At 43.5% G+C, this 12,689-nt stretch overlaps 1 protein-coding gene across 6 annotated transcripts in view; it reads left to right on the forward strand.

Annotated features, from left to right (window-relative positions):
* The first annotated feature begins 1,448 nt into the window (after positions 1-1,448).
* The window catches only part of myo15b (myosin XVB), a 92,577-nt gene continuing 81,336 nt past the window's right edge, over positions 1,449-12,689 (forward strand). For 2 of the 6 annotated variants that reach the window (XR_009785704.1, XM_061756464.1), the window contains exons 1-6: positions 2,165-2,250; positions 3,906-3,965; positions 4,046-4,103; positions 4,176-4,300; positions 11,134-11,229; positions 11,304-11,539. Coding sequence is in view for 5 of the 6 variants with exons in the window: in XM_061756464.1 (XP_061612448.1) it covers positions 3,963-3,965; positions 4,046-4,103; positions 4,176-4,300; positions 11,134-11,229; positions 11,304-11,539 (518 nt within the window). In the remaining variant the exon portion in view is untranslated. Of the gene's footprint in view, positions 1,593-2,164; positions 2,251-3,728; positions 3,816-3,905; positions 3,966-4,045; positions 4,104-4,175; positions 4,301-11,133; positions 11,230-11,303; positions 11,540-12,689 lie in introns of those variants that run through there. The other 4 variants (XM_061756462.1, XM_061756463.1, XM_061756460.1 and 1 more) reach the window with 4 other exon arrangements.

Below are 12,689 nucleotides of genomic sequence, written 5' to 3' on the forward strand. Positions count from 1 at the left end.
AGTAGGACACCATGGAACTCCAACCTTGGGTGAGAGCGAGGAGACGCCGAGTGGCTTCCCTATCCTTAACAGGGTGATCGAAAACGTTTTTGAGTTCTGCCATAAAGGAGTCTAGTGAGGTCAGTACTGGGGAGGAATTATCCCAAAGCGCAGTAGCCCATTTGGCAGCTCTTTCGCGCATGAGGTTAATGACAAACGCAATCTTATATTTGTCGGTTGGATAGCTCAGCAGTTGGAGGTCGAATACTAAAATGCAGTTTAAGAAAAATTGGCTACATGCACCTAGATCCCCGGAGGAGGAGCGTGAGAGGCGGGGTTGGTCGGAGGCTGTGGCGAAAAAAACCCGATAGGACTCCTTCTTCAGCACAGAAGTCCAATAACAGAACACCGCTCAGGTTCTGATCGGGGGGGCCGTTCCTCCCAATCACACCATTCCAGGTCTCACTGTCATTGCCCACGTGAGCATTGAAGTCCTCCAGCAGAACGATGGAGTCCCCAGCGGGAGCGCTCTCCAGCACCCCCTCCAAGGACTTGAAAAAGGGTGGGTACTCTGAACTGCTGTTTGGTGCATCGGCACAAACGACAGTCAGGATCCGACCCCCCACCCGAAGGCGGAGGGAGGCTACCCTCTTGTCCACCGGGGTGAACCCCAACATACAGGTGCCAAATCGGGGGACAATAAGTATACCCACACCTGCTCGGCGCCTCTCACCGTGGGCAACTCCAGAGTGGAAGAGAGTCCAACCCCTCTCGAGAGGACTGGTACCAGAGCCCAAGCTGTGTGTGGAGGCGAGTCCGACTATATCTAGTCGGAACTTCTCGACCTCACACACCAGTTCGGGCTCCTTCCCTGCCAGAGAGGTGGCATTCCACGTCCCTAGAGCCAGCTTCTGTAGCCGGGGATCGGATCGCCAAGGGCCCCGCCTTCGGCCACCGCCCAGCTCACACTGCACCCGACCCCAATGGCCCCTCCCACAGGTGGTGAGCCCATGGGAAGGGAACCAGTTTGATATAAAACAATTATATACAATATACACATGTAGGGGGTCCTGGCTCCAGCTTTCCATCATTTATGGGGTCCTTGGCCTGGACATCGTTGAAGACTCCTGTAATAATCCATTAAACAACTATATCGACTATCGGTATTGGTAACGGCATGAAGAAGCAGGAAGTTACTGGTTATTGGTATCAGTACCAAAAAACAGTTACCGTGCATCCCTAATTAAAAGTAGCTCTTGTGTCCCTTGAGCTTTAGAATTAAATAAACAGTTCCCTGAGGAAGATAAAACCTGTAGCATTGTTTTTTTAATCGCAGTACTCAAATTACTCAAGGTGTCACGGTGCGAAGTTTCAAATTACTCAAGGTGTCACGGTGGGAAGTCGGATGTGAGTTGGACTGGACCGAAGAGCAGACTGACGCGGAAGGAGTAGATTTAGAATGGTTTATTGCAGGTTGGCTCAGCATAAGGATATCCAGGGCGAGGTGGTGGACCGTCGGGAACAAGGAGCGAGCAGGAAGCGGGAACGGGAGCAGGTGGAGTAGCTTGGCGGTGTGGCTGGTGTAGTCATCGAGACGAGGAAGCTGATTGCTGGTGAGAGAGCGAGGGGAGAGAGAGAAGGCGCAAGGCGCCACCCAAGCTCCAAAGTAGCAACTGCGGGGCATGGATCATGGCAAGGACTCGTTTCAACCCTACTAGTGTTTGATGTGCGGCATTTTTGTTGTGAAAAAAAATTAACAAAGGCAACATCAACATTTCGGAAATATTTGTATTTTTTTTTATATTCCCAAGCAAATTTTACCTAGATTCATTAAACACAAACAACATGGCTTGAAAATGTTTTATCACACAAATACAGGTAGCCCTAGAATCTCTTAAAACAAGGGACATTTGTTTCTTAGCAACAGCAATATTTTTCCTGGGTCAATTTGACCCGCAATGTTTTGTTTTCCAAAAGTGTCTTGTTGATGAGTTAAAATATTTTAAATGTGCATTTTCATTCTCTGGCGAACCACATAAAATATACTGAATGCTGTCATACAGTATATTTGCTATGTTGCCTTGACAACCTATTATAAAACCATATCCCTTTCTTTAACTACCTTACTTATCAAGATGCGTCACCTACGTGTACACCCTTTTGCACACCCTGCCTCTCCTTTAGCCATATTCCACTTTTGGACTTCAACCTTTTATACTGTGAAATTTGAAGCAACCTCATCATAGACTTGTAGCCCCACGGCTCGAACAGGTTCGTACATGTCTTTGTTTTGATTGTTGTTGTTTTTCCCTGATTCAAAATTGTTGGTGGAAAGTTGTTATAAAAAACATTTTTATATTATGAAGGAATTTAGCTCATTAGAACAGAGTATATCATACTGTATATATACACAAAAAACCTTTGGATGAGACACTGTAAATCTTTTTGTAATATTTATTTTAAAAACTATTACAATGGGAAGACCGACGCAATGCAAGGATCTGAAATTGATCACATTTGTCATCAAACAAGCTATTGAGCAAATCAAATTTCATGTTAATCCTCACGTAACGTTTGTTTCTCTGTAACAGCACAAAGGTTCCCGGCTCAATTTGACCCCTGGATTGTTTAATCTCGAACTGTCAAAAACTGGGGGAAAAAAAATCCCAATAACCATTATTTTTATCTCATTATTAAACAAATTACGAACCATTTCACTAAATATTTAGTGCATTACCTCTCAAAGATCATACTTCAATGAGGAAAATTCACTTCTCATTTAAAAAAATTATCAATGGGTCATTTGAAGATGCTTAAAATTACAGTAATTTGCTACCAATAGTCCACGATTTATTTGAAAGTCTGTGAATTGAATGTTATGAAAGGCTATTTATTGCATTTATGTTGTATATTTTAAATTATTTAAAGGAAATTCCTTTTATACTGCTGTATTTGTGTTGCATGCATTACACAGTATACTTTATAATCCACACAATGACACGGGGGGGGGGGGAAGGAGACTGGATTGATACTTCATGTCACTGTGTAGACTCACCTGATACTTCAGTTAGATTTGACAAAACCAATGAAGTAAATTGGTGGGGAAAAACATCCTGACATACTTGATTTTAGTCTGAATGGCATACCCCACACAACCACCAAAGAAGTCATTAGTTTTCCTCTATGTTTTATTTTGTTGGTAATTAGATACAAAAAGGAAAACATCTATCTATATTAAACGTCTTTTCAAACATTATTATAATATATTTTTTAATTTACATTGTACATCAAATCTTATGGCCATGACTGTAACACAAGGATCCAAAAAATGTTGTGTGTTGTAAAGAAACAAACCCAACAGGAGGGTAAAATAGTAAAATTCAAGTACTATTTTTGCAATAATAATAGTGTTTTATAGTCGTCTAAGTAACAGCACCCTCTCCAAGTACTCCAAAAAGGGTGGGTACTCTGAGCTGCTGTTTGGTGCATAAGCACAAACAACATCAGCACCCATCCCCTCACCCGAAGGTGGTGGTAGGCTACCCTCTCGTCCACTGGGGTGAAGCCCAACATACAGTCACCTGCTTGTCTCCTCTCATCAGACACAGCTGCTGCTTTCAGATGACTATTTTGTAATCATGTAACAAACCGATAAACCATACGTGTATCTTGAAATGGAAACTCCCTGACTATTTGGACCTTTGGACTCACATATCTTATAGTATAAAGGCTAGCCACGTATGTGGGTGTGTCAGGAGTAAAACAAGATCTCAGAGGAGCTCTGAGTGAATACACACACGCAGAATACGCGGTCATAACAACTGATATGTTATCCGGTGAATTGGCATGCATGCTTGAATGGGAGCCATCGGAATGGACTAAAACTGATTACTAATAGTGTGCTTGTTTGTTGTATTCTTATTAAGCTAATTCAGGACCGGAAGAAAGACAAGACGGTGCAAAAGGCTTCAATCTTCCTTACGATGGTAAGGCAAAAAACACACTTTCTGCTCTAAAATACAATTCTAATGTATCGCCCATACTATCTGTGATCATTTCCTGGTAGGATGTGGGGTTGTTGGAAATCCCTGCCGAGCTGTCAGCAAGGTTTCGCAGGGCAGCAGGTGATCGTAAAGAAAAACACTAAAGAAAATGTTTTGACAGGTTGTAATTTCAATTTTACTTCCTTAAATCAGGGCATCGACATGCAGCAATAGTGACAGAGGTTGCACCTCCGCAAGTAAAGGCAACACACAACCTCACTCTGCCTCAAGATGTAGACAGATTCCCATTCTCTCACTATGCCAAGTCCATACTGAAGGTCAGTAAGAAGATTCTCTCTCACACGCGCACACACTATTTAATTTTTAATATCGGACATCTTTCATTCTTCTTGGCCTTGCTTGCATTTTTGTTTGCAAAGTGTTTCGTAATCATATCTTCCTCTTTGTGAATTAATAATTTACTTGTTCTGGTATTTTATTTGTTCTTGCTTTGTTATTGGTTTGGCCCTTCGTTACTCGAGCTGTTTGCCAGGGGCGGATCCAGGGGGTGGCGAGGGGTGGCCGTGGCCACCCTGGAATAAAAGTCGGCCACCCCCCACGTGTGTTGGCAATGTTTTGTTTCAAAAAGGACCACAACACACCAAGGAATAATGGTAAAAATTCCATTCCTACGCCACCCCAATCCCAGTCAACGTTGACAAACCCACTGAAAAGTTTAGGGTTGTGCCACTGCTAACTGCAGCAGAAAATTTCTCAAGCTTAAGGAAAATGTGGCTTCTTTGTAAATGTTAATAGACTTCTGTTCCGATGATATATGGACAGAAGTACTGCAAAGCAACCAGTGTTGGTGTCATGGGAAATGCCCCCCTAAATGAATTCCTGTGTCCCCCTGCTCCCTCTTGTGAACTGTTTTGTGCCAAACTTAATTTTTTAAATATTTTTTCCACAGCATGTATACATTTATTTATTTACATCACTAGCAGTAAGCTAAAGAAAAAGGAAAAACTAATTAATAGAGAAAAATAATGTTGATTATTTGCCCGTAATGGTCATGTCACATCCTTTCAAAGTAGCACACTCATCTGATAGTGATGCCTAGTGAACTAAGTGCTTTCAAAACTGCCTAACCTTTGCCGCCTCCATGGCAATTCGCAAGAATTTATTTACCACTCTGAGAAATGTGTTTTAAGGCCATTGGTGCACAATGCTTCATAAAATTAAAGGTCCTATTGGTCTAGCTAGTGTTGGAAAGGGATGTAGCCTCAAAATGCACAACTGAGTTGAAGGACACTGTCACATATAGAAACATGACCAAAGTCGCCACTTACAACTCTACTCAAGCTAAACCATGTGTTTAATTTATTTTGCCTGCTTGGCATGCCTGTTTATAATGCTTAATTCACAAAGGTTGAATTGAGGTAACTGGTCGAAGACATTTTATCTTATACACAAAAGGCTTCTTCAGTTCCAAATCTTAAGTGTCGAGTCTCCCTATATGTATATACAGGTATGCCTCTGGAGGGATGTCCCCTGGGGGGTGGTTATAACAGAGTTTTTGTTCTTGTTGCCCGGTGACTGGTGAAGGACCAACCTGCATACGAACCGGTCATTCATCTGCCTGGTGGCAAAGCAGCCAACCTTCCTGAGGAATGAGACAATCTTAAGGGGATGTCAAGAGTCACTACACAACAGGTGTCAAACTCAAGGCCTGGGGGCCAGATCCACTCTGCCATATTAGTTTATTTGATATGGACATCACAAGAACATTGGACAAACCAAATGCACTGCTTTCAGTGTTTTAGCACAGGTGCGAATTGTCAACACCTGTCCACAGAAGGCTTTAAAAAAAAAAAAATACATACAGTGTAATACAAAGTAGATTATACTGACAGACAAATCAATAATATATACAGATATTTAAAATGAGTGTTACCCTAGTGAGGAGAAGCGGCTCAGAAAATGGATGGATCACATTTCTTGTCCAGTGTTTCGACATTTATCTGCTGTTTTTTTTTTCCGGCAACTGATAACAGATCAACAGATTAGTTGTGTTACCTTACTGGGCAAACAAGTCTGCTGCACTCTTAACATGCGGCTTCTTGTTTAACGTCACTTTCCTTGAATCAAAACGTGTCCAGAGAACGAATGTTTATCCCTTTCTCAGGCGCTAGTGCCTAATTTTGCTGTACATGCTTCTCTAGGCATGACTGACGCGCATAATTCCACCAAGAGTGACTGAGAGGCTCACGCTGCAGGGAGTGCTGGGCGCCACTCCTTCTTCTTTAGGCAGTTTAATGAAGCCTGAGCCATCCGTTCGCCCCCTGGTGGCTGGCTGACTAGGTTGAGAAATAATCAGAATCATTTATTTGCCGAGTATGAAAAAAACACACAAACCATTTTTGAGGATAGAGTTGATGTTGGTCTCCCACTTCAGGCCCTGACAGAGTTTAATTCCCAGCAACTTGAAGCTTTTAAATGGTCATATACTGTAATTTTCCATGTTGCATCCTGACACATAGTGGAAACTAACATAAAATGATTCTGGGGATTGCTCCCTTTTGCTGTCAAATATCACCTTCAACATACCCTAAAATACAAAAGAAATCTGTCCGTCTGACAAATTTGATCAGTTTCAAGCATTTCATTAAACATATCACTGCCTAAAATGTACATGAAAAACCTCCCAAGTTTATAAATTTATGTTTTCAACTATACCTCAAATCGTTGAAAGCAGAATTTTCAAGCATTACCATTCCATACGGGATTAAGGCAATAGAGCAAACATCAGTAACCTTCTTGGCAGCTAAACAATCTTTATAGCCGAATGGCGAAACTAAAATACAGCTCAAACATAAAATAGAAAACATTTATTTGGTTCTTTTTAGGGATGGAGCGTATATTGGTTTGGATAAAAAACGTAATTAATTTAGGAGAAAAGAATAAGCCTGAAACGATACCTGCATTACTTCCGGTTTAGCGTGATTAGTTTTTGTCCGTCAGCTGCCTAGGCACACGAAAGGGTAGCTCGGGGCACTGGCAGGGTGCCCTCTGGGTAACCCTCTCTATGGTCCCTCTGTAGAACAAGCACATGATGGGGGTTGGGGCTCTGGCTCTTCTCAGCTTGCGAAGGAAGTAGAGTCACTGGTGAGCTTTCTTGGCCAATGATGAGGTGTTGCTGGTCCAGGAGAGGTCATCGGTGATGTGCACTCCCAGGAACTTGGTGCTGTGCACTCTCTCCACCGCAGCACCGTTGATGTTCAGGGGAGCATGCTGGGAGTGCGGTCTCCTGAAATCCACAACAATCTCCTTGCTTTTTTCCACGTTCAGGGAGAGATTGTCGTCCATGCACCACCCGGCCAGGCGGTTCCCCTCACTCCGGTGTGCAGTCATAGGTCAGCAGGGTGAAGAGGAGGAGGCTTAACACACAACCATGAGGGTCCCCCGTGTTCAGAGTGATGGTGCTGGATGTGTTGCTGCCGACCTGTACTGCCTGCGGTCTCCCTGTCAGAAAGTCCAGCAGCCAGTTCTACATCCAAGTGTTGAGCCCCAGCTGGTCCAGTTTATAGATCAGTTGTTTAGGCATGATGGTATTGAATGCTAGGCTGAAGTCTATGAACAGCATTCTGACATATGAGTCCTTAAAGTCCAGGTGTGTGAGAACAGAGTGGTGGGTGGTGGAGACGGCGCCATCGATTGACCGGTTGGACTGATATGCAAACTGGAAGGGGTCCAAGGAGAGGGGGGAGGGAGGACTTGACCTGGTGCATGACTAGCCGCTAGAAGCACTTCATCAGGATGGCAGTGAGCGCTACCGGACGGTAGTCATTGAGGCAGGAGGGAGATGACTTCTTCAGGACCGGGATGATGGTTGTGGCTTTGAAGCACATGGGGACTACACCCTGACTTAAGCAGGTGTTGAAGATGTCTGTGAAGACATCTGTGAGTTCAACCGCACAGTCCCTCAGAACACGACCAGGTATGTTATCTGGGCCCAGGGCTTTTTGTGTGTTGATCCTGTTGAGAGTCCTTTTCACGCTGTCCCTGGTCAGTGTCAGCACTTGGTCACCAGGAGGGGGTGGAGTCTTGTGTGCAGGGGTGCTGTTGTGTGCCTCAAAGGGAGCAAATAAGTCATTCAGCTCATTTAGCAGTGAGCTGGAGCTGTCGCATTTCTGTGGTGAGGGTTTATAGTCCGTAATGGTCTGAATACCTCGCCACAGACTCCTGGTGTCACTGCTGTCACTGAAGCGGTGGGCGATCTTCCTGGACTACCCCCTCTTGGCCTCCCTGATGCCACGGGACAGAATGGCCCTGGCTGTCCTCAGGCCCTCCTCATCCCCAGACCTTCAGTCGTCTGTAGACCTCCCCTGAAAGCCATGGCTTCTGATTCCCATGGACAGTGATGCTGATGTAGGCGGTAACAGTCTCTGTGTACTCCTGGAGGTCTGTGATGGAGTTGTAGGTTACAGCCCGTTTGAACATGGTCCTGTTTGCGGTGGCAAAACAGTCCTTCAGTGCCTCAAGGGACCGTTCTGGCCACACTCGTACCTGTTTTCTAACTGGTTGGGGGACTTTAACCAGTGGTCTGTAAGCTTGCATTAGCATAACAGTGTCTGAGGCGCCGAGGTGGGGGAGGGGAAGGGCCTTGTAGGCCCCTCTCAGGGGGATAAAGACATTCTCCAGAGTGTTATTTCCCCTTGTTGGAACGTCAATGTTTGAGTACCTAACCCTAACCCTCGGAAACACAGCCTTGGGGTCAGCATTGTGAAAGTCCCCCGGCTAGGATGAGGAAACTATCTGGGTGGGCCGTCAGCTGTTCACTAATAAGATAGTATACCTCATTTAGTGCCTCACTCCTGTTATTGCTGAAGTTTAGAGGATTATAGACTGCCACAAGCAGTATGGCAGTGAATTCCCTCTGTAAATAAAATGTCCAGCACTTGTTGGGGTGGTGGTTGTGATACCCTATGCATGGCCCAAGAACCCAGATTACAAATGCATAAAATACCACCACACTCCAATGACTCACACAGGTGAGTTTATCCGTTTACATATATATATATATATATATATATATATATATATATATATATACACATATATACATACATACATATATATCTATATATATATATATATATGTATATACATACATATATATCTATATATATATATATATGTATATACATACATATATATATGTATATACATATATATATGTATATACATATATATATGTATATACATACATATATATATATATATATGTATATGGGCGGCACGGTGGCCGACTGGTTAGAGCGTTAGCCTCACAGTTCTGAGGTGCGGGGTTCAATCCCCGTCCCCGCCTGTGTGGAGTTTGCATGTTCTCCCCGTGCCTGCGTGGGTTTTCTCCGGGCACTCCGGTTTCCTCCCACATCCCAAAAACATGCATTAATTGGAGACTCTAAATTGCCCGTAGGCATGACTGTGAGTGCGAATGGTTGTTAGTTTCTATGTGCCCTGCGATTGGCTGGTAACCAGTTCAGGGTGTACCCCGCCTCCTGCCCGATGACAGCTGGGATAGGCTCCAGCACGCCCGCGACCCTAGTGAGGAGAAGCGGCTCAGAAAATGGATGGATGGATGGATATATGTATATGTACATAGATATATATACATGTATATATATATGTATATATATACGTGTATGTATATGTATATATATATATATATATATATATATGTATATATATACGTGTGTATATATATATATATATATATATACGTGTATATATATATATATATATATATATATATATATATACACGTGTATATATATGTATATATATATATACACGTGTATATATATGTTACTACGGCAGAAAACCAATGATTCGTGACTTTTTTTTTTAATATATCAACAGTTGCTATGTGGTTTTAAGAAATACATTAAACGGCGAGAATGTCAATACTCTCTTGGAAATGCTCTATTTTCTGACAATTTCGCTGGGTTAGCATCGTCGACAGTCACACTCGATCATTCCCGTTTGTCTGCTAATAAGGGAAACCTTTCATCGACTTCATGACAAGTTTCAGCAAAAGAAAAAAAAAAAAAAAAAAAAAAGCTTGTACGGGCAGAAATTTGGTGTTCAAGTCGACCCCCTACTAATTACGTTATGTTAACTTCGTAACTTGCCCTAAAAAAATAGCGCAAATAGAACGTTATTTGTGAGAAGAGTAGTCGAATAGGTCATGCTCTTTAATCATTTCTTTCATTAACGTATTTGTCAGAACATTTTAGAGGAGTTTGAAGTGCTAAATCCGTGATTTCTTGAATAAAACCACCCCCATACTTTTTCTAGTTTATACATCACAATATAACTATCACTTACCTATTCGGCAACTGGGAATCCATACGAGTCCAGGCAGCCATTAGACTCCAAATGATTCACACCTCTTAGCTTGAGCGTCACTGCGACCTCAACAGTCAACCGTTGACCAGGATGGTAAAGCGTCTGCGTGATTGACCTCAACTGCAGCCAATCAGTGACCAGGAATGTCAGCCAATGAATGGCCCTCATTTTGTGTATAAAGACTGAAGAAATGTGTATGGGACTGCAATACTGCAAGGTACCGTTGGTCGCGATTATACATTCTGAGCACACACTGCGACACACTAGAATTCAGGGACAATTTGAGAAAAGGCGGTCGGGAGTCTGTACCATGCTCAGGTGTGGTTCGACACTACTTGACTTGTGAGGACATGGTGTTTGTCCTCACAAGTAACCCATGTCCTCATAGTATAAGTATGTATTCAGATGAAATGTCCTCATACTCCAGTGGTACAAATTCGCGCACACACACGCGCGCACACACACACACACACACACACACACTACACTACACTACATATAGTTCTTCTGATACCTGAAACCTCTTGTTGTTTACAATATCTGTTTGACGGTCATCTTTTAACGTCACTGTCAGAAAAATTACATTTTGGGCCAAGTTCTGAGGATGGTATTAAATGTGATTTATAAAGGTTATTGTACAGTACAGTGTTTATTGGAAAGCACTGTGCAGCACAAAAATAAACTGCAGTGTGAGTTTACATTTCCCCTTGAGTAATTATAATGAGTATAATAGATTTAATTAAAACATTTCCACCCACAGGATACATGGTCCCAACCTCAGGGAACCCCCATCCAAAGAGCACTCACCCCTCTTGAACCAGACGATGCCCGCACTGCACTGGAAGTTTATAAACTGGTATTGGAAAGATGGCAACATATTACAATCTGTTGTTCCTGTCATTCACAATTTTTAATCCACTTTTTTCTTAGATCATGCGGTTCACAGGTGAGACAGACCTCAGTGACTCGCAGGAGCAGATGTTGGGAAACTACATAATTGAGAAAGGCCAGAACCAATCTGCCTTAAGGGATGAGATCCTGGCCCAGTTGGTTTACCACACATGGGGTCTGAGTGAAGAGCAGCGTAGCCTGCAAGGCTGGTTGCTTCTGGCCTGCTGCCTCTGTGCCTTCACTCCATCACCAGTACTGGAAAAACCCCTGCTAAAGTAGGTGGAATATTTCTGTTGACCTTCATAAAGGACCTGTAGATGTTTCCTTGGCACAGGCCGCAGGGTTTCTTTATGTCACACTGTGTTGCTTGGTGAGGCCTTGCATTTAGCCAGCACCTCTTGTTGGGTTCATCCAATCTGTGAGATTTACTTTGGTCAGTTTTGTGACTTCTGCATACCAGCATTGGAAGTGCTCCTCATTTTTAGAGAAGGGCAGTAGGCTTGGCTCTCCCCCTTCTTTGCCTTGAAGCCTCCCATAGGTCCTCCTCAGGGCCCTTTCATCTGTGGAGGACAGTAACAGATTATGCCGATCAAAGTCTTGACACCAGGATTTATATTAGAGCAGTTGGACCGGATCAAGCAGAGTGGGAACAGTCCTTGGCTCACGTAAGGTGCATTGATGGAAGTTTGCTTGTTGCTCTGGAGGTCGTTAGCTTAGCAGTGTCATCACATGGGACTCATAGCAAAGTTTCACATCACCATCAGTGCCCAATGTCTTTGTGAAATATATAAAGATACTGTGATGTACAATGGTTGAATTAAAAAAAAAAAACACATCGGTGGTCCGCTGCCCGTGCCCCTCCCTTTTGGGACTGGTCGGGGTGCTTCGGTTGGGCTTGGTACTTCCCTAGTTCCTGTGGGGCCGGTGGCCTCCCCCTGGTTGGATGCCCTGCTGGACGGGCTCGCTGGCTTGGCCCCCACTTGTGGGTGGAGGGGGCCGGGCCACCCTTCCTCAATGTGCTGGCTCAGCAACTCCGTACACCAGTTGACTAACATGCATGTGATATGGTGTTCATTCCCTCATAAGTTCAATAGACACGCTATAGGTTTTTAATTGCTTGTGCTGGGACCACTAAAAACAACACAGGTTATACTAACATATAAACATACAGGTTCTTACAGGTGTTTAGACACTAAAAAAGAATCCCACCACACCACTCATCAGTAGCACTGCCTTGCTCATTTCCTACATCCTTCCTGCCCTTTTCTGTCCTCTCTCATCTTGTTCTCTTGGTTAGTTATTGAATGTCCTCACAGGGTTCCCCCACCCCAATCACAAACAATAGCACGATTTGACTGTTGTAATGTTACTTGTGTTCAAATATCAAGACTGTCTCACTATTGTTCTGCTGTGGTTGTCTCCCGT

The sequence above is a fragment of the Phyllopteryx taeniolatus genome, chromosome 19, assembly GCF_024500385.1.
Source record: "Phyllopteryx taeniolatus isolate TA_2022b chromosome 19, UOR_Ptae_1.2, whole genome shotgun sequence".
In the NCBI taxonomy this organism is placed as follows: domain Eukaryota; kingdom Metazoa; phylum Chordata; class Actinopteri; order Syngnathiformes; family Syngnathidae; genus Phyllopteryx; species Phyllopteryx taeniolatus.